A 23,022-nucleotide genomic window follows, 5' to 3' on the forward strand; every position below is an offset into this window, starting at 1 on the left:
CAGGTTAGAATCACTACAAAGTTAAGCAGTTGCAGTGTTTTGCAGTTTATTTTAATGGAAACAAATGTAGAAAACTTTATTGCTTCCTTAAATTTAATTTGTCAATTTTTTAGAACATCTGCAATAATAAAAAACCCCTCATAAGTTTCATTTCTCAGACACTACCATCATCAGTTTCACAACTTTTACCTATTTCACAATACAAGCGCACAAGAGAAAAGACTGATGTTGGGAACAGTTTCTTTTCCAATACATTCGTTAGTGTTTAATAAAACAATTAACTCTCATATAATTAATCTATTTCTTACTTTAAAATAAAGAAATACATAAGTTCAACTACTTACAGGCAAAACATATTCCCCCAAAATTAAAGAATCTAGACTTTCCTCTCCTCTCCTCTCCGCTACTATGATTCATTCACCCTAACATTACAGTATTTTTTTTACTCACTATGTTGCTATCAAAGAAGATTTGTTTTTGGTTTGGGAATAGATTTCCTGTGACTACTGCAAGACAGGCAAGGGAAGGTTAAATGATTATATATTACTTCACTGGGTTAATCATCAGATCACAAGAACTGGAATGGAAATAAGCATCATCAAAAAATAGCCAATGTTGAAATACTGAATCACAGGTCTCAGTTGGCAGTTTAAAAAGTTTTGCTCCTGATCTCCCTTTTATGAAAAAAGTGACTTACTGAAGTACAATGTATTGATGATAACATTTTATTATTGCAAACTGCAGGCAAACAAAATCAAGGGGAAATTGAAAAACAACCAAACCTTTTGCTTCTCAGCAAGCTTTACCAAGAGGATCCAGCTCACAACCCTACAGCAATGGTTTGTGTATATATCTTAACATAGACCATTGGCCACTATAAAAATCACTGTTCATCAAATTGTACATAAAGTAATTCCGTGCCTCATCTGCAAGGCCTCACTTCATTCCCTTGGCTTGTTTTGTTTCCATTTTTACAAAATTTGTAGTCACATTTCCCCTCTTCCTTCCTTCGTTTTAAAACATGAGTGTTTCCTTGCTCTTACAAGAAAGACAAAATTATACTGGACTTTAAAGGATTCTCTTCAATGTATTAGCTAAGTAGATGCATTTCCAGCAGCATAAATCATTTCCTGATATTGATTCAGATTTTGTATAGACAAAGGTGTACACAAAATAGTAATTAGTGAATCTTAAAGGACAGATTGGTTTGGGTTTCAGAATGTGAAATGGCCAAAATTCAGGCAACTCTGTTTTTCTTAATCTTTAAAGCAGAGTGAGACTCATCCAGTTCACAGTCCCATGGCAGATAGCTAACTGAAAGTGACTGAAGAGCTCTGAACCTTAACAATATGGGGCGGCAGCCAGTAACCCTTACATGAGCAGTCTTTAAAGTTTCAAGGGGATCATTCATGGGAATAAGGTGTAGTCCCTCAAGGGACAAGAAGACTGGGTCTATGGTAACCGTGTAACACTGAAGAGAACTAGATCTTCCAACATACTGAGAGCTGCTACGAGTCATGCAGAGTATTGAGATAAGGCGAATACGCCTCCCTTTCACAAATTTGTGCACGACTTGTCATTCACTTGTGTCCAGCAGAAAAACTACTGCCCTGGTGCTAGCACTGTAGGCTCTGTTCTGGAGCTATGGCTTCCACAAAACAAGTCAATTAAAAAGAGCAGGAAAGAATAGCAGGACCAGAGGCTGGTTCATTAGTATTTGAATTTAGCTATCTAACACACACAAGAGATCCACAGACATCTATAAGGAAGAATGCTTTGTGAAAACAATTCCTTGAATTGGCATTCACATTTTGACCCAGCACAAGTGCCTCTATCTGCCCATCTAAGCATTTCTAAGCACATGTCCACATAGTGCGGCCATGTGCGCTACAGCAGTGCTATTTCTGAAGTGTTTACACAGATCAATTAATGTGCAACACATTAGTGTGCACTGCTGCACCTTGTAGACAACCCCTAATACACCCATCATTGTGATATCCAGGGGCACAAGCATAAAGAAGTTTTATCAAGTGGAAATAGATACACCGTTTTCCTTAGGCTTGTGAAGTTTATGAGCCTTGTTACAACATAGAAAATGCCAAATTATGAGGCTCTATATATTTTAAATATAATGTTCTTTAAAATGGTTTGTTTGTAGGTTCATTTGTAGATTTATTCAGCAGTTGTAAGGCCAAAGGGACCCATTGTGCGACTAATTCGGTCTCAATTAGTATTACTGCCTTATAAAGATCTGAATGGACTGGCCCTAATTACACTCGAGACTTCCTCCTGCAGCTTCCACCTGAGGGGTTTTTGCACTTGCATTCCACCAGCACCTAGTCATTAGGTGATTTTGGAAACAGTGCCTGGAATAAGAACAGGAGTACTTGTGGCACCTTAGAGATTAACAAATTTATTTGAGCATAAGCTTTCGTGGGCTACAGCCCACTTCTTCAGATGCATAGAATGGAACATATAGTAAGGAGATATATATAGTAAGGATATATATATACATACATACATACACACACACACACACACACACACACACACACACACACACACAGAACATGAAAAGGTATAAGTGCTTGGAATGAAGGCTTGGGAGAAAATCAGTGATAGAAGGCTTGACTTAAGCAACTGCCCAGCAGGACAGCTTAGCAAAAGAGAGTCTTTAAAGTTCAAACAAAAATACTTGGGGGTATTAAGTGCAGGCTTTGCTGTATTTAACAACAAAAGCTGGGATTGTTGGTGGAAGTTTAACGGCTGATATTAAAACAGGAGTAATTTGGGGTCCAAATTCAGTAATTGTTGAGGGCACCCAGCCTCTAAGATCAGGACCTTTGGCAATCCCATCTCCCTATAAAGGCACCTACATAGTCATTACCTATCCCACTGTTGACCCAGCTGCCTCGCCTTTCAGTATCAGTGTGTAACTCACATGAAGGCCAGTTCTACGCATGAGAGCACAGACCTCCAAGGTTTGATTTCTAATTGGGTTGTAATGTTCGTTACCTACCAGAAGTTTAAAATTCATTTACATGATGCAAGATATGATAAAAATCATATAAAGGAGGAGTACATTCTTCCTAAAGAAAGACACATGAAATTACTGTTACGGATTATTAAAATTAAAAATTCTTGATGTCTTACGTGCTGCCTACAAAGACAGAGCTGCTTTTTCATTTAAAAATCTGAGGTATTTTAAAAATGAGCTTCACTATATTTTGTTTCTTCGGGCTTTCTAACACAATAGAATCAAACAGAATTTATGGAATAAAGACCATTTGTGGTTAGGCAGTGAATTCTAGAATTTCAGTGGAGAGGGAGGGATTATTAACTCATCAGAATAAGATGTTCCTAAATGCTAGCTATAGGTTCATAAACTATAGCATATACAAGCCAAGAAAGCAGCACAGCAGCTACTATGTCTACTGATTAGTACATCATAATCTAGACCTAAAAATGCTGAAACTGGTCCCTGTTTTTATCTGCAAAGTGATGAACTCCCAAAGGCAGCCAATGGTGCACATTACAAACCCAATTCCCAACATACAACTAAAAAGATTAGTGTGCAAATACACACAAGAACACCAGGTATCAAAGAATAGAGTAGAATATTAATTTTGGGAATTTATAAGAATACAAGGATGGCCTATGTAAACCAGAGTCTAGTATTACAGTTCTGAGGCAGGCAAGATTCTCACTACCTTCAATGGAAATTTTTGCTTGTATAATGATTACAGAATTCAACCAGTAGGAGGTCAATAATCTAGCTAATATTTGCACCATTCTTGTGGATTTTAGAGGGAAGTTAGAAAAGAGATTTAAAGTGACAAATATGGATCTTTCCAACATGGTATCAAACTGCCACATTGCTAATTCATGTGTACACACTATGGACTTCCTAAAAGGGCCAAAGAGAGAGGAGAGGCGCCAATGAGGAGTAGGGAGTTTAGATTGAGTGGGAATCGGCAGCTTAATTAGTTAATGGATTACTGCAAAGGAAATCTGTTAAATTAACCAAGCTACGGAGCTTCTAATAAAGATTCTGTTCAAACCAATACATGCTGGCAAACTAAAAACCCCATTGAACTATGGAAATAGAAGATCAGCAGCATAGTATACCAGTGTACAAGCTGCCTGCCCCATGCACTGTACAGACTGAAGAATACAGAACTACTCATCTTGTGGCAAAATTGAGTATGTAATGCAGCTGAAGAGAGCTCATAGTTTCCAGACCCCATGGGCAGCCACTTAAGGCCAGAGTTGCTAAACTTGAGTAAGAGAGGGAGAGATTAAAAAGACAGGAAATAGGCACACTGTGGAGTGGGGCCATCTCCAAGCTGCTTTCCTCAATCCTCCAACTGAGGAAGCCAGTCTCTCAGTGGGAGAGAGCTAAAATGGATTGGAAGGTCAAAGTCCTCATCTGGGACCCAGCTTCCAGTAGAGGTAGAGGCAGCTGATTCTTCCTCAAATGCCAAGGAGTTGAGTCCAGGAGTTCAGAATACTGTTGTGAGATGCACAGGCCCTGGTGAATGACTGACCTATCCTTAGAAATATCAACAGCTGGTTATCTGGTGACCATAAAAACAGTTTGAGACTCACTTGCCAGGTGTGAAGGTGGCAGATCTCATGACCCATCTAAAAAAAATTCCAGTAAGTGCTAGGGAGGGGGATTCTAGTCCTTGTACACATGGGATCAATGATGCAGTAAAGCGCAGGAGAATGATACTTGAAGCTACATTTAAATTACTAGGAAGGCAGCTTTTGTCCAGGTCCTCTATTGTAGGCTTCTCTGAAATACTTCCAGTTCTATGCAAAGGGACAACGAGATGGAGGAACGTTCACAATCTGGGTGAGAAGATGGTGAAAAGAGGAGAGGCTTAAACATATTTATCACCAAAGGAACTCTTTACAGAAAGGGGGAACCTGTACAGGAGGGATGGGATCCATTTAGCAGACATGGAGCCAGACTGCTGGAACAGAAAATTAACAAGGTTTTGGAGGATTATTTTAACTAGAAATTAAAGGAAACCTGACAGATGCAAAAAACACTGAAGCTGGACAAAGGCACCTGCTAGGGATGCCCTAATACAATTGTACAGTGAAGGAGAGAACAGAAATTCTGGCTGAACAGGAGACTCTTGGGTACTAAGGTGATGAAAGCCACATAAGTACCTAGAGAAGAGTACAGGTTTAGAACAGAGGTAAATTCTAGAAAAGTAACAGTAATCATATTAAGGAGCCCAAATAAAAATGGGCACCTAGACAAAACAAAAAGGATCAATTTCTATACACCAATGTAAGAAGTTACTAGATAAACTAGAATGACTGGTAATGGAAGAGGACTTTGGCCTAACTACAACACCTGGTTATAAGCTATAATGAAAGGACAGACATGGTCATGGAAGCGGGGAGTTACACAATACCTAAACAATTTCATAGAATTTACTAAGAATATTTTAGGAAGAGGGTGACCGTGCAGTAAATACTGTATAGATGCAAATCCCAACTAATAAGAATATACATATGGCAATTAAATTACACTATTAGCTTACTGATCAGGAAAAGGACACTCAGTACATGATGCTGAAGGAGATCAAAGAAACAATTAAGTAATAAAACAGTAATAAATGGCCAACAAGCTACTAACATATAAAATTATCTATGTCAAAATGTGACAAAGGTTTGGAGGAACACGAGAACTAGGTGTGTGTCTTAAGAAATATATCAATGCATTTCCACCAGCAAATCTGCTCACATTAATGCCTTTCATGTAGCTTCCACATTATCTGAAGATACTGCCAATTCACTCAGGATGATGGAACAAGGCCTAATTTTGGTGCATCACATATTAAGAGAGAAAGTACTTAAACTCAGTTCCCATCCCTTAAACTAAAGGAGGGGGAGGGGAGTTCTCTGATGAGAAACACAATTAGCCTTATTGCTCTTACAGCACAGGAGTTTTGAAGGTGACTACTAAAAAGAAAAGGGGCTGAGAGTGCCGTATAGGCTACTAATGCTGTTACGGTGAAGGCTCTCAGACATAGTGATGAAGGCCATATATAACTAGACAGATAGGTACCTAGGTAGAAAAGGCCAGAACATAATGAAATGAGGTTTTCCTTGTAATGGCCATGACAATATATTTGATACTTTAAACCTGCATTTGAGCAGAAATAGGACCCTTAGCAACAGTAACTCCTTGTTTGAAAAATAAGAGCTCCTACTAAAATCTGCGGATCTAGGTTGATCAGTGAAATGAATGCTACACAATTTACCGCTAACTGCCTAAGCATAGTAGTAAGAGAATGAAGAGTTCTGTTTTAATTAGACACTGTCATAAATAAGAGGCTTTCTAATTTTCTTCATTACTCTGTCCATCTTGGAATAGGAAGGGCTTGGAATAATTTCCCCCATCCACCAAGCATCTTGGGATAAGGATTAGCAAATGTACTTGTGAACTGCCAGAACAAATTCTTAAAACACCAGAAGCCATAGTATCTCCAAAGCCTGCCTTACAAGCCTCAAGATAACAGCAATCCAGAGCCAGTTCTATGGCAATGATCCATGGGGCTGAATGTGTTTAAGTCAGAGCTCAAAGCGAGTGGAAACTCTCACAAACTGAGCTCTGGCACTTCTCTCCAGCTGGATCTGACGCTCTCTCACTTGTGAATTAAAAAAGTTCTACTGTTTCATTTCAACAGAAAGAAATTATGCAAAGAATGAAACAATTAAAGGAAACAGATTAAGGGAAGAGGAAGAAGCATGTCGTTTCAGAGTCTTATCAGATCTGTCCTCTAGTACACTAGCATGTTTTACCACATCCCCAGCCCTCAGTGTGTTCTGCTCCCCATCTCAGACCTGTGCTGGAGCATTACATGACTTACCCACTTCAGCACCTAGCACTTTACATTTTCAAAGTGCTATCTAGATATTACATACAATTTAGCATTATTTCACTCATCAAGGAGTTAAGGGTACATGGGGTCTATACCCAGTTATTCCAGAGGTTCACTTCTTGCAAGAGATCTGGCAGTGTGTGGATTCTGGAATTTGTTCCATGCAAGAAAACTAAGCATTTTTTCTATATTTGTCACACGGTAGAGAAGGCAGCCAGGCCACTGTTCTGGACAAGGAGAAGTCAGACCAGTGTTAAGTTAGTCGCCACTGCTCTACTAGTAAAGAACAGGGAAGTACAGAAAACCTGCCAGACTCATTCCCACACATTAGGCAGTGACCCCCAAACCCCATTCTGTCCCCTTCCTCTCTGAATGGGCTTACATCAATTTATTGTCTATTGATACTGCATCTGACAAGGTGGAGGCTGCTCAAACACCATCACATAGCATCAAATTAAGGGTTCATCCAAACCAAGGCTACAATCAGATTCCCATGGCCACAGGCAGCTGATCTAGCATGCTGGTGTAACTAGCAGCAGTAGGACATCCTGAAAATCTTGTCCTATCCAAATTAAAAAAAAAAAAATTACAGGATTTGAGCAAGATCTAGTTATTTTAACAAAAGTTCTTTGTGTCTGGAATGCAGGGAGATTGATTACCCTACCCCCGAACGCCCACAATAAGGAAGGAAGCAATTTTGGATAACCGGATGAGCATTGTATGCAATGCTATTTCATCCCCAGACAAATCCAAATTAAAGAAATCACCAGCATTAAAAATACATATTTTATCCCTTTACAAGGAACTCAAAAGCAGGGGGAAAAAACCAAAAACCTCAAAACAAAAAACACAAGCAACAAAGACTCTTAAATTATTAAAAACAGGAAAACAACCTATTACACAGCTGACCAGCCTCCCTACATGCAAGGGCTTTCCCAATAAGCCTAGTCGGGAGAGGATGTACAGAGCTCAGCATATCTTGCCACTTCTTATTCATGGGAAGCTAACGTGGCTGCCAGATGACTTAAAGAGAAGTGGTCTGCATACCACTCTCCTACAAGGGTAAGGATTTAAACAGTGTTTGGAACAAGAAAAAAAAATGTAGCCATTTTCTTGATGACAAGAATTAATCTCTATTATTTACTGCAGGCTCCTACTGGGGGGGAGGGGAGGGGAGGGGAAGGGAGGTACTTCTCTATCCTATACACTGAACTTTGGGGTGTTCTTCTGTTTGACAGAACAGACCCTCCTATGGAAAGGAGTAGAAAAAATGAACTTGCTTGAAGCTTTTATAATCCAAACCATCTTTAGAAGCTCCTTTTCTGAGGTATAGCATGTTTTCCCAAACACAATCCACATACAAAATGGTAACTAAAGGTTTGGGACGAACCTGATTGAAATTAGAGGGGAGTCCTAAAGGAAAATAAGGTAAGGGATGAAGTAAGGGAGCTAACAAAATCCTGAGTAAGAGAGATAGCACAGCTACTACATTTGAACTGAAGAGGAACAGAGATCATGATCAGAAATTTCTCACTAGATACCAGCTTCCCAGAAAATGGAAACTAAGATTCAGAGACTTATGCAGTAGTTACTGATTATTCTGCAGAGAACATAAGGAGAATTAATCTCATCTGAGACTGCAGTACTATACATCAAGTGTTAAGGACAAATTATGTCCTTAGATATGTACACGGAATGCTCAGTGACAGCAACATGAATTCCCCATGAACATTCGAGGGCTGAGTTCAAACTAACTGCTCGTTCACAATTGCTATATGATAGCAGCTCACGACATCAGAAACTCACACTGGACTCTTTTTGGCATGAGGGGCTTTTATTGCAAAACAACATGAGATTTGTAACTGGACTAATTTCTGCTTTCAATGCTGATAGTGGGGCAGGCCATTTCAAGGTGATCAAGATTTCTAACTTGGTGACTTTGTATTAGGAAATTATTCATTTGCATGTTCCAGATTTAAAAAACATAGAAGCATGTAAAGAAGTTTTAGTGCATAGAGCCTCTACTGCATTTTGCAAAGAGAAAACTGGAAAGACATCTTTAAATTAGTTTAAACAAAGGTAACCTAATGCTTCCTACTGGTTATTTTTTTCCTTATCTGTAAACAGGTGTGCAAATGAATAGAACAATGGAGGCACAAGAGTGCTGTATTTATTGCCTATAACCAAAGAAATCTAGCAAGAAAAAAAGCTTATGTTATTACTCATAGCTTCTACTGTCAACAGTCTGGCTATATTAACCCTTCATTGCCCCCTTTTCTTGGGAAGTCCTCTTTAATATGGTTTCCAAACTCAAAGTTTTCACTGATCCTTTACAAAGCCCAGATACTAAAGACGATACTGCTATTTAGTAGGCTCTTTCTCCAGTGAAAAATAATTTCACTCTTAGCTCACTATAAAGCCCTGTATTTCACAGAAAGTTTCTATTTTTAAGGGGAAGCTTCACCAGAGTTAGATCAGTGTGAAGTTATATTTTTAATTCTGGCTCAAGGTGAAAGGGTTAAAAAACTCCCATACATGTATTAACAAATGCATGCATCAAACTTCAGGAATGCACAATGTGCAGACAAGCCTCCTGGTGGCCACCCATTAGGAAGCCTAGACCAAACACTGACAATCTCTTTCTTGTATAGCACAATTAATAAAGACAGGAAGCTGACGAGGGAAGGGGGCAATTGGAAGACTAAAAGAAAGATGAAGAATGGCATTTGGAATTGGGTCCAAACAAATACTCTGAGAAGGAAAAATGTCAAGATTTCCACTGCACTCTTCTTGCTGCACTTCCATTTTCTTTACAACTCCCCATGCACTATTTTAAGCACAAAAATGTCTTGCAAAAAAACAAGGCAACAAAATAACCTTTCAATCCAACAAGCGGCAACCAAGGAAGACTTTTAGAGAAGTCATATCTGAACATGACGGTTAATTTTGTTTTACCCAAGAAACAGATCAAAACTTAATTTAATCACAGACCAGCTCTACTTTGGTAATTACATAACATTTCGACTTATTCATGCCATGTGAGTGAAGTCACCGTGCCGTGTCAGAACATACAGTCCTCCCATCCTCATAGCAACCATGGCTGGGTGTGGTGGTGTACTTTGCACCCTTTTTTCTCAGACGAGAAACTCTACATTAAGGTGTGGAAAAGCAACCCAACTCAAGGCACAAAGCCTTGAAGAAATGCTAGAAAGATGGGCTTAACACATGTCTACTGACCAGTATCTTAAAGTTCATCAGTTTAACTCATTGCCGACAAGCAGCATACTCTTCAGGCAGGAAGTTGTTCTATGGAACTCCTGACGCAATACAAACCAAAGCAGTTACAGCGAACTTTAATACAAACCCTCTAGAGTCCACGTTGACAAATTCTTTAACAGGCCCTGTGGTTACAGGGAAGCTGGTTTCACTCTGAGTCACTCCTGTTCAAACAGTTTACTGGAAATGGAGGGGAGGGGGAATTTTCAGAGAAGTCATGTGATGGCCAGACAAACCACAACCAGTAAAGGTTCAGTGGAGTCAAAAACAGGTCCCAGCAACGGCTGATGCTCAGTGCACAGATGGCACTCAATCATTTACAACGAGTCCTGTTTTATCTCAGGGTTTATATGGTATTAACCCTTTTTCAAGTTTGTATTCTTTAAAGGAAGCCAGAACATAATTTGCAAAGTAAACAAACAGCAAGTAACCGATAGTAACACAGGCAACTAGAAAATATTTTTTTACAGGGAAACTTGGCTCACGCAGCAGTGCACAGAAGCAAAGCGCAAGCACTCTCAAAGTGTAAATCATTAGTCCTTAAAAGAATATGCCACTTAAATATGAATCCAAACAAAAAGTCACTAACTATCAGATGTACAAAGAAGATTTAATTAGCTTTCAGGCCCCCTTTAGTTATGTTCTCCTCTTAGTAGAGAGCAGCATGGTATTGCAAGGGCCCACGCATTCAGTACTTCCATAGGGTTGTATTAAGTTGCATTAAGCTTTGTTTTCACCATAAACTTCATCAGTTTTTAAGTTGTTCAGTATGATACAAAAAGAGATGCAGACGTCAGAAAATACTTTACAGTTGGTAATCATCATACTGGCAAAAACAGAGACAAAGTATCTATAGGAAACTGTACATTTACATGTGCACTGTTATCGCCCATGCGCTGTTCCAGCACTGAGCAGTAGATTCAACTTCCCCTAATAGAGAGGTTGGTTTGAAAGGTTTCACTAGTGATATTCCTCATCTTTAGAGTGGGGAGCTCTGATAGAAAATTTCAGGACACTGGTGCTTAACTGGACAGAACAGAAATGACAGCCTTTGGAAAACCCACTATTAAAATTCTATAAAAAATCAAATTCATAATATAGCGGAAATATTTACCGTATCACAGGCCAAGTTAGTTTAGTTACACAGCCAACCGCGCTTTGCATTCACTGTAGTGTTCCGTGAAAAAGCAAACCTGATTAGCCAAGGCAGAACTACAGTACTGCCAACAAGACGACCAAGCAGAATAAAAGGCGACATATGAAGCAATAGAAGACGTGAAGCTCTCTTTAGTTAATGTAAGTTAACTGTAACTGACAAACAAAAAAGAAGTGGTGTTCCATTAAGATGAGGGGCTTTTTCTAAATATATTAATGGAAAAATACAAAAACAGAAAGTTACACATCAGCCAGCTCATGGTTTCTCTCAAAAAGTGACTGAAGGAGCCAGATCACTTGGACTGACAGTTTATGAAAGAAAACCTGCTCAAATACGTTCTTTAACTTTAGGGAGACAATATTCTTTCCCTATTCAAATTTTAACAGAATGATTGGTCTAACCCATCATACTGTATAACCCATTTTAAATCATTTTTTTTCCCTTTAGTCTTCTTTAAAATGCAGAGAACATTTTTTCTTCTTCTGTCAATCATACAGACTGGATATTACTTGACAGAATGCCACAAGTATCCTCATCTGTTTCGCAAAAACAATGGTATTTCTCAGAAACAGTAGTGACAAATTTTCTAAATAAAAACATACAAAACATGCAAAATGCCAATCAATTTCGCTCTGCTTTGTAGGCAGCTATAGCAGCTCATTAGAACTAATGGAGGAAGCTATTCTCTAATACAACACACCTATTTTCACACTTCCCAAATAAGTGGGGAGGAGAGACGCCTTTATATTGAAAGGATTCCTTTTAGTGTTAAAAGTGCTAAACATTTGTAGTTTTCCATTGGCATCAGATTGCCATGTTCTCTATAACCTTGGGCACTGAGGACCAGAATTGGATAGTGAGGCAAGCTGATTTAGGTAACAAAAACACTGCTATTCAGCAATTATAAGGAGACTTTAAACTGCACATGAAGTACTGATTGTGCAGTGCAAATAGCGACAAAGCTTCACTTTTGCAAACAATGTCAGGATTTGCTCAAGGCCATAGGATGAGACATTCATGCGTGCCTCACAGATATCTAACAAAAACATGATAGAAAGCCAAAAGCACAAATGAAGTCATATCAGCAAGTGGAAAATACCGTCCAATCTTAAATACTGGAATATCACTTTAATAACCGTACTACAATTTAATCAGATTGTTATAGCCTCACGCTGGAGTGTCTTATGCGCATCAAACTGCAAGTGAAGTTTTAAGAAATGTCATCCTGAAAACATGTGCTTCAATCCAAACTCAATTGCTGAGAAAATGAAGTCAAAGCACTGATAAATACCATGTTATTTATTCTCGAACTACACAATTTCACTTGTTCACCAATCACACAGTCATTGTAGTTAAGAGTATTTTTGGTCTATCTTGACCAAGTTCTCACTAGCAAAGGTTTTGTATTCAAGAATCCTACCACGCATTTTGGAAACCAATTTTGGCTGCACCTAGAAAAAATCTCACATAACTTGCTAGGAGAGTCACAGTAAATAAATACTGACAGTAGTTCAGTTTCGAGTCATGTATTTGATTGGTTTTGTGTTTTGCTGGGATTTTTTAAACATGTATACGGATCAAGGATTGGTTTGTAAAATTAATACCTAGCAATGGGGCAAAAGTCAAAATAGGTGAATTTTTGGCCGTCTGCCTTTTAAAAGATGGATCTCTTAATTTACTATTATTATTTATCTAGTGCCAATGTGTTAGGCATTTTCCTGAATAGGTATTAAGATGAGGTGCTTGTCCTGAAGTGCTGGCAAGTTAGATAGCATTAAATACTATGATTAACATTATTAGACTAGAATTAATGTTTGCAGACAAGTCCAAGGAAACCTAAGGCTGTTTTCAGAAGAATATATTTTCAGAGATTCTTGGGTTTATCCAAATGCTCTCTCTCTTAGGACTACTTTTTCCTGCATGCAATAACTTAACAAAAGAGAGGCTAAGAAACATTTACATTTCTTCAAAGTCAAGACTGGGTGGTTTTTTTGCTACAGTAAAGGGTTGGTCAAAGAGAAAGCAGTGTAAACTCTTTTTTTGTGCATAGTAGATAACATTAGCTTGATTCCTTCATATAAAAATTTATCATGACCCACTTCCACCTAGTGGTTCAGTAGACAAACAGGAGTAAAAAGGAAGCAGAATACAAAGGAGAAATTCAGCAGCAAGACATTTTTGAGAATCCCCCCCAGAATTGTACATTTAGAAACTAAATAGTTTCTGAACTAAGGCACACAGACTGCTGACCTGAACAGAAAGCTATTAACAGTCATATACTCGATTAAGATCTAATATGAGGCAATGCAAGTTGTAAGAGATCTATCAATAAAACTGAATTGAAAAAGGCTAAGAACAAAAAGATTCAAAGCAGCTTGGTTGCTTTTCAACATCAGGAAGAATGTGTTTCCTCAGGTTAAATCGGCCAAGACACTGGCAGCACAAACGGCTAGTGGTAAGGCAGGTGAGTATTATCCAGTGAAAACAAGTTGGCTGGCAATTATCTCCTCGTTAAGAGAGATTTAAGAAACAGTTTGGCAGTTCAGCTATTTCATAACCACAGTTGGTTTAATGACTCCTACATCATTTATTAGGGGGCCTCACCTTCCCTCTAATACTTCCTTTGCTGTATTTGTAGAATTTTTGTATTTGTAAAAACCATTGTTTGCTCTAACTTTTTTTGTCTACATTAACATATACCTGCCTTAACGGACTATAAATTCTTGTTTGGTTTTCTCCACATGTCTCTGTATCCAGTGCAGGTTCTTTTCTAACCTATGAGCAGCCCCTCACAAAGTCATATTGGTTGCTTTCTTGCAAGTTTGCTTCAGTGGAACTGTTGTCTGCTGCATCTTAATCTTGCTGTGTTTTGTGATAATTAAATGCATTCTAATGTTTTGCAGTGTTCTTACTTGTGCAGCCTCTGCATGTTCCAGCATCTCCTCAAATTCCTGATACTCTTCATCATCAGGTTCAGCACCAGAGAGTCGGGCTGCTCTGGCCATGAAATAAGGAGGCAGTTCTCCAATAGCTGTGCCAGCACCCTGGGAAGAGAATAATGATTTTAATTTCATTGTTCTTGATTAGAGCTCTTTAAAACAGCTCAACTGATGTTCACAATTTTTCTTGGAAAGTTAAAAAAAATACTCATAATAAGAGTCACAAATACATACACTTCTACCTCAATATAATGCTGTCCTCAGGAGCCAAAAAATCTTACCACGTGATGGGTGAAACTGCGTTATATTGAACTTGCTTTGATCCACCGGAGTGTGCAGCCCTGCCCCCCTGGAGCACTGCTTTACCGCGTTATATCTGAATTCACGTTATATCGGGTCGCATTGGAAGCTTATTATTGTTACCAGATACACAAAGTTCTCCCAGCTTCAAATGTTACTTAAGTTACCCTGAGAAACTAAATTTTTCCTCTCTAAGAGCTGGTCTACACTGTGTGTGTGTTCGTGTTCCAAACTAAGATATGCAACTTTGGCTATGCTCTTCACGTAGCTGAAGTTGAAGTATCTCAGTTTGACTTACCTGGCATCCTCACAGCGGCGAGTCAACTGCCACAGTGCCCCCATGGACTGCACTTACTCCTCCTGCCGAGGTGGAGTATGGGCGTCAATTAACGGATCAATTTATCGCGTCCAGACAAGATGCGATAAATTGATCCCCGATACATCAAACGCTATCCACCAATCCGGTGGGTAGTATAGACGTACCCTTAGTTTAACCACATGCATTCTCCCTGCCACCCAAACTATAATTCTGTAGAGTTGTAATATAGTTGAATTGTCGGTCCTGAGACTTGGCACACTTGTTTATTGAAAAACATTGCCTCAAGTTCTATTACAGTTTGAGCAAATGAAAATACTGCTGAGCAGACCGTAACTTTTCTAGTATTTTATCTGTCCACAAAATGGAGTCAAGAAAGCCAAGAGAAATACGAATCAGAGTAGGGTTGCCTTTTCACTGCAGGAAAATGATTGGTTTTCTCAGGACATCAAATGACTCATTTCAGCCTTGTGGGTAAATACAGATTTAGTTTTTAAAAAAAAAATCAGTATTAGAGAGATAAACAGAGGATAATTAAACAGGACCTTGGATTAAATGCAAATGGTTTAAAATATAGGACAGGTAATAGCACAATAGTTGGGTGCTTTGTTGGAAAAGTGCTAAACCTTAGCCACATGGAGATGTCTTACTAAGAACCATTAGCAAGTGACAAATGCTTTTACATTCCTTTAAAGCAGCATAAAGTCCTACAGTTTCCTTTGTTCATATTCTGTATGCAGCTGTATGTAGGGAAGAATCCCAGCTGCTTTGATTTTAAACACAAAAAAAGACATTCGTTGTACTATTAGCCAACTCAAACTCCCTGTTTGTGTAGTGTATAAATACACACCCCTCATATGCTTGTCTTCCTATTGGACACATGTGTAACAAATTTGCATGAATACAATACCACCAAAACATCATTAGCCTCTCTATTTCTGATACATGGAAAGTTAAGCTTGGAAAGAGTTATTGCTATTTTTCAGAAAAAATTAGTTGAGATTATGTTCTCAAGGTGATGCAAGAACAACAGAAGTAATGTTTGCTTCACAACTATGTGCCAATTTGCTTGGCTTCATTTTGTTAATGAAGGAAAGGTTCACGTGTGTACTAGAAGTGAACTTTCCTTAAATTGGTTAAATCCAGAAGTGAAAGTAAGCCAATATGGTCCGATACAGCGTACCGGCAAGAGCCAGTATGCTGTGCTGGACTGGGCCGTGCCGGCTTCCCCAGGCTGGCGATTTAAAGGGCCCAAGGGTTCCTGCAGCAGCCCGAGCCCCGCTGCCGGAGCCCCGGGTTAGCAGCAGTGGGACTCCAGCAGTGATTTAAAGGGCCCAGGACTCCAGTCACTGTGGGGAGCCCCCAGGCCCTTTAAATTTCCACTTGAGCCTGGCTGCCGGAGCCCTGAGGTAGCAGTGGCAGGGCTCCAGGGGTGATTTAAAGGGCCTGGGGCTCCCTGCATCAGCCGGAGCCCAGGGCCCTTTAAATTGCCTCCCAGGCCCCGCTGCTGGAGCCCTGGGGTCACGGCAGCAGCTCTCCAGCAGTCATCTAAAGGGCATGGGGCTCCACTGTGGTAGTGGCGACCAGTGCCCTGGGCCCTTTAAATTGCCCCTGAACTCCAGGGCTCCCAGCTGCCTCTGCAGCTGGTAGCTCTGGGGTGATTTAAAGGCCCCAGGGCTTCCAGCTGCAGCCGGAGCCCCATGACTCTTAAAACTTGATTTAAAGAACCTGGGTATTTAAAGGCCCCACCTCTTCCAGTTGAGGCCACGCCCCTGTGTGCAGGCCTCTGGCATACCGGGTAAGTCCTTTAAGTTACTTTCACCCCTGGTTAAATCACAAGGTTGTTACAACACATCTCAAAAGTACAACGAGATCATATGATTCCATGTATACTCAAGACAGATTGCCTTAATATGTAAAAAAAAAGGAAGCATTTAAGTGATCCAAACCAACAACTATATACTACCTTTTGCAAACATGGCTGTTAACTCTTACTTTTAAAATTTACATCTGATATTTGGTTAGAGTTCCCCTAGATCAACAAGGAATTAGAAAGGCACGTGCTAATCAATATTCTTTTGCACAAATACATACAGTTAAAATGGGAAACTAGTCATCTAGAAAGCTTCTTTTAAACTTTATTCCCATCAAGACACAGACTACCTGATCTGTCAATCCTGAGAGTTTATACATTTTTACCTTTTCAGATAATTTCTAACAAAAAACACAAAAGAGATGCAACACATTTAAGGTGCTATTCAATTCCTAGCTTCTGTGGGGTGAAAGGCTCTGAAAAACTGGCCTACCTCCCAGGAGGCTGAAAGCCCTTTAAAAACACCTTCTGCAAACCAGGATTGGTGAGGCCCATTTTATACTGATTGTCACCTTTTGATCAAAGAGGATGGGCCAGGATTCACTTTGGAGCCACTCCACATGGTTACACACTAATTGTCTAAAGGAAATTAGTGTTTAGCAATGTTGCTTCATTCCCTCATTGGGCACCAGGATGCTGTCAGCAACACTTCCAGTCCCTGCTCACCCAATGAGCTGGGGAACCTGAGAATTAGCCAATGCAAAAGGCTCCCTCTAACAGTCCCTTTGTGTTTGAATTTTGAACAGCTGTATAGATAATTTCAGATTTTAGAGATTACTAGACATTGGTACACCTCTACCCCGCTATAACATGACCTGCTATAACACTAATTCGGATATAATGCTGTAAAGCAGCACTCCGGGGGGCAGGCTGTGCGCTCCGGTGGATCAAAGCAAGTTCAATATAACTCTGTTTCACCTATAACACGGTAAGATTTTTTGGCTCTCGAGGATAGCGTTATATCGGGGTAAAGGTGTAGTTCATACCTTTTTAGTTTTCATGAGTTCGTTTCCCATAATCAGACACTAATAAAAAAAATTCAACCTACTGTTCTTGGTTTCAGTTTGCAAGGAGAAAAATTAATAGTTATTTATTTATCAGATTGAGTTACTAAAATCGTCAGTCGATTTACTCCCTTTTCAGGAATTTAGTATTGTGTTGCACATAAAAGGATGTTGGATTTAACAGTGATAGGACCAAGAATTCTTCAGTGGTTTCTATAAAAGCAAACTGGAGTAAAGACGAAAGAAAAACAATGGAAGCAGCAGCGCAGCTGCCAATTTGATTTGTCCTACAGGAAATTAACAAACAATGTTTAGGTACTCATGAAACAGTCCAAGAAAGGATAACATAGTAGACACCAGCGCAGATTGAAGATGCTCCCATAGGGAAATCTACCACAGAAGTTCAATAAAAAGGTAGCTGACAATACATTTGGAGGAGGGTAGGAAGAAAGAAGAGTACACAAAACGTTTTGGCTTGCTCATAGTCTTGTAATTCCCCTGGTCTGAACCAGCAGGCAGCACAAAGGAAGGCCTGAGAAGGTACCTCTTGTTCTCTCTCTCGTCTCAAGACAGGGTACAATCAGTTGCAAGGCATGCAACTGTATGTTCGTTTCGGTCTAAGCTACTTAATTTTCAGTTAGGTCAGTAATTTTATACATTAACAAAGATGTGCAGCAAGCACATTTATCTTGAGCTACATTTTCCTTGCAACCCTAGAACTTAATTTTAAATGATATTCTTATTGCTCCAACTTCATGAAGACTATGATGTAGAGCAGTGGGAAAAAACAAAAGAGATCCTGAACTTGCTGTCTTATAGATGCTTGTTTGTGGGAGATTCAGTTAACTCTACTTATTTTTCAAACATTAAAACATTTATGAAATTTTGCTCTCTAGTTAGCAAAAGGGAACATTAAAACTGTATATTGTATTTGTTTTTGAGAGGGCTGGGGGTCTGCAGTTCTTTCCTTGTAAGATTTTTTTTTTTTTTTTTTTTTTTTTTTTAAGTATTTTTACACTGTACTTATAAACCTGTAATGTATATGATCTACTTTAACTTCTTTGTTGGAGATAGGGTCACTGACAAGTTTTAAAACTGTAATAACCAAAATATAAAGTCTATTATAGGTTATTTTCACACCTTTAAGGCTTCCAGAAACAAGTTAGAAAAGATTAGATATCATATACTATAGGGATCCCATTCCATCCCCCACATCTGAATTGGAGAACCAAGTATTTAATAATTAAACCAACGGTCAGAACAGGAAGTCATCAGTGGTAAAATGAAGCCTTTTGGCATAAAAGCAGTTCATAACAGATGTGTTTGTGTAAGTTTCAGTTCAAAATAGTTTATATTTTATGGGAAAAAACATCTTAGCTGACCAATATTCTTCAATAAACAAACTTTAAAAAGTCAAAGAAATGAACACAAAATAAGATTAGAGTACATTTCCACATCCACCTCACTAAATCCCTGTCCTAAGAGTGTGCTTCAGTGTTTAGCAGCTAACTTTTTTTTTCTTTTTTGCCGTATAAGAAGGGTGACCAGATGTCTTGATTTTATAGGGACAGTCCTGATTTTTGGGTCTTTTTCTGATACAGGCTCCTGTTACCTCCTACCCCGTCCCAATTTTTTACATTTGTTGTCTGGTCACCCTACTTATAAGTGAATGGTTTCATCAGGAAAACACTGATTTTTAATTTCAATGTGTAACATATGAACAGGCTACATGTAACTCAACAGAAAACTGATGCAACCCCAAGATCAGGGCATCTGCTATAACATTAGGCCCTGATCCTTCCACAACATATGAATAACTTCATTCACTTGAATATGCCTATGGACTTCGAAGAGAGTATTCATGAGAGTGAAGTCACTCACTTGCCTCACTGCTTGCAAGATTTAGCCCTTAATCTGCAAGCACAGCTGGGGCAAAGAATCTTTCAAAAACTTGCCTTTTGCGCTGAGTTTCTCAAAAATGTCATGCATTTTCTGCTAAAGTACGTAGAAAAAACAGTTACGCTTTGGAAATAGAGGTGATTTTTATAGAGCTCTACAGAAGAAATTCTTATAACACAATAGATTTCTTTCTTTCTCCAACCTTACTCCAAACCTGGAGCTGATAACTGACCCAACCATTTTCAACTGCTTTTGTTTAATACATTTTTAAGATGCTCGGATATAATACAGACATCTAAAGTGAATCCGCAAATCATGCCTCTAACGTGAATAGTTACATGTAACTGCTGTCAGCAAAAGCCAGCATTGCTATGTTTACTTTAGGTAAAATTGTGTAAGTTAAACCTTACCCACATGCAGGCCTCTAGCCTGACTTTTGAGATTATGGTCCATAAAGAGATGGATCCTTCAATCCCCTCCACATCAGGACAGATAATTTGATCAGGGTACGGTGGTTCAGGAAAATTAACTGAGTTACATTCATACGCAGCAAGTGTAACTGATGCTATGTGTGGACCCTGAAAAATATATCAGACAAGAACATTTCAGTACATTTTGTGTGCATTAAACAAGAGTTAGCTTTACCTTAAATAATATTGCTAATAGGAAACCTATCAGGACACATAATGCATACAGGAAATGGACTTCCACACTTGACATTAGACATAGCATATAATGTTGTATACAATGGTCTGAGCCTTCCGATGCATGTGAGTAAATAAACCTCCAACTCCAAACATGAGAAGACTTAAAGTGCTCCTGTTTCAGTTTTAAGAGACTATGAAGTTAAAATACATGTTTCCTTGCCTGTGTTACTGTAGACTTAAACTGGAAGAACTTTTTAGAAAAATCTAAGTATACTTTTAACCAATGTTTTGGGTTTTTTTCCCATTTCATTCCACACGAACAATTAATAAAAGAAGCAGAGTAGTCTTTCCGTTTCTCATGCATTGGCACAGATCAGCAATGTCTGAGATATAAATACTGAAAAGGAATCTTTACATCCTAACAACAACAAAAAATGCAATTATTTCAAATATTTTTAAAAAAGATCCCATAAAAGTATTTCTACTGATTTCAGTTTTGCAAAACAAGTTTTACAAAACCTAGGTTTTGAGCCTAGTTGGGCTTGACAATATTTTGAAGTGTTCCTCCTCTTCTCTCCATTCTTTTCTTAAGATATCAATTAGTACATCAGCCATCTCTTGTGCAAGTCACAGTCTCTGCTTCAGTTTCCAATGTGTAAAATGGGAACGGTCTGACTGAGGTGCTCAGAAGATTGTTTGTAAAGCGCTTTAAAGTTCAACTGTTGTGCAAGTGCCAAGTATCATTATTAATAGAATTAAGCTGACACGGACTCTGCCTTCTATTAAAGGTTACAAACATGTTTTATTGAGACCAGATCTCAGGTACAGATGGCTTAAATGTGTACAAGAACTGAAGTGCAATACAGTTAAATAATGAAACAAACTGCCATTGTATGACTATAAAATAATAAAATTACTATAAAATCTGTGCAAATAATTCAGTTTTATCCTTATGTTGGACATCAGCAGTTTCAAAACAAAGAATCAGCTTAAAAATCACCTTCCAACATCTGTGTTTCAGCAAGACGCTTAAACTGTATAAACTGTTTAGAAAGTTTGCAAAAAATCTGTTTTAATAAAAATATCTTAATTTCACCCGAAGTCTTAGCCTTACCAGAATAAATTCATAATCAATTGTGTTTGCATAGACAGCAAGAATTGCTCAGTCTTTAGCTTCTGCTATTAACTACATGGTGGGTTTTTGTCATCATTTTGGGAGATATTCTGTCAATTTTCCTCTGTTTTTTCCTTAAGTGAGTCACAGTCTATTAGACCAGCAGGGAATCACAGTAAAAAATCAAATCAAAATTACATTATACAATGACTAAATCTGTAAATGTGACGATAATGGGTAAAGAAAGTTCTGATGCACAACACTTACTGCTTGGACAGCTCTTTCCCTTTACACGGTATTTTAAAAATGTATTTTAATACAGAGAGCAGGGACTATTTAGGAGAGTTTATGGACTTGTTGCAGTTACTGGGTGAAATTTTATGGGCTGTGTTAAGCAAATAAGTCAGAGTAGAAGATCGCTCTGACCTTAAATATCTATGAGAATGAGCAGCTTACTGAATTCTTTTCTAGACATTGGGAGGTGGTTTTTCATTGGGTTCACTCTTGTCAATATTAGCAGTTTCTTTGAACCAACTGGAACAATGGAATTACAAAATTTAGTACATGCAGCAAGTTATTTTAGGTACATGAAGTAGTGGGAAAGCCCTACTGAGAAAATATCTGGTCTATTTTATTTTTCAGTTGGTAACTTTGGCTATCCGTCATAGGCTATTCAGTTCTAGACCACTGTAACAAGAAAGAAAATTCCCCACTTTGCTGTCACGCCAATTCTTGTACCTGTACCTCTCCCTGTTCTTTTGTTGGGAGACTGACTTAATGCTCAATAGGCACTAACTTGAACTACTTTCTGTAATTATTTCAATAAAGTTATAGTTCTGATTTCATGGTAAATTAGGAGCAATTCCATCAAAGGAATTGCACTGAAGTAAAGCCAATGGGACAGCAGATTCAGACCTGTTAAATACCAAATAATTGTTCTGATTCTGTGGGCCAAAGAAACTGTAAACGGGTGAAAAATTACTAATTATCTGCATTGCAGTACTGTCTAGAGGTCTCTTATGCTGGACCCTATATGTATCCATAGTAAAAGATAGTCCCTGCCCCAAAGAGTTTACAATCTAAACAGACAAGACAGACAAAGGGAAAGAAAAAAGAAAGTATCCCCTTTTAATACATGTAGAATCATCACCAGAAAAGATTAAGTGACTTTTCCAAGGTTAAATAGCAAGTCAGTTGCAGAGCTGGGAACTGAATCTAGATCTTGAGTCCTCGACCAGTGACAATCGTAAGATCATCCCTTCCTTGATATGCCCTAAAATCTCAAGGAATCTTGATTTTTTTCCTCCTATACCCAGATAGCTTCATGCATTAAAAGACCTTTTAAGGTTTTGTGCCTCAAGCTGTAAGCGCCAGCTATTCAAATCTGCACCATAATTCTCCTCAGCTGGAAATTTGCATGGAGGAAAACCCCAAAGTCAAGTGCCATTGCTCAAAGTCTCTTGAGGGTAAGGGCAAGTTCATTGCCAAGGTTGTCAGAGATGGTGTGTGAATCAAGAAGTACAATTTTCAGTTCCACAAAATTTGGAAGACATACCACAGTATAATGTAACTGTGGCCAGATGAGATGAAAGA

At 38.7% G+C, this 23,022-nt stretch overlaps 1 protein-coding gene across 3 annotated transcripts in view; it reads right to left on the reverse strand.

Annotated features, from left to right (window-relative positions):
• VMP1 (vacuole membrane protein 1) overlaps positions 1 to 23,022 on the reverse strand; it is an 85,714-nt gene that overhangs the window by 29,241 nt on the left and 33,451 nt on the right. For all 3 annotated transcript variants that reach the window (XM_032784951.2, XM_032784948.2, XM_032784949.2), the window contains 2 exons: positions 20,079 to 20,246; positions 14,250 to 14,381 (listed from right to left, as the gene is read on the reverse strand). In XM_032784951.2, the coding sequence (XP_032640842.1) occupies positions 14,250 to 14,381; positions 20,079 to 20,246 (300 nt within the window). The remainder of the gene's footprint in view (positions 1 to 14,249; positions 14,382 to 20,078; positions 20,247 to 23,022) is intronic.

The sequence above is a fragment of the Chelonoidis abingdonii genome, chromosome 20 (assembly GCF_003597395.2).
Source record: "Chelonoidis abingdonii isolate Lonesome George chromosome 20, CheloAbing_2.0, whole genome shotgun sequence".
Taxonomy (NCBI): domain Eukaryota; kingdom Metazoa; phylum Chordata; order Testudines; family Testudinidae; genus Chelonoidis; species Chelonoidis abingdonii.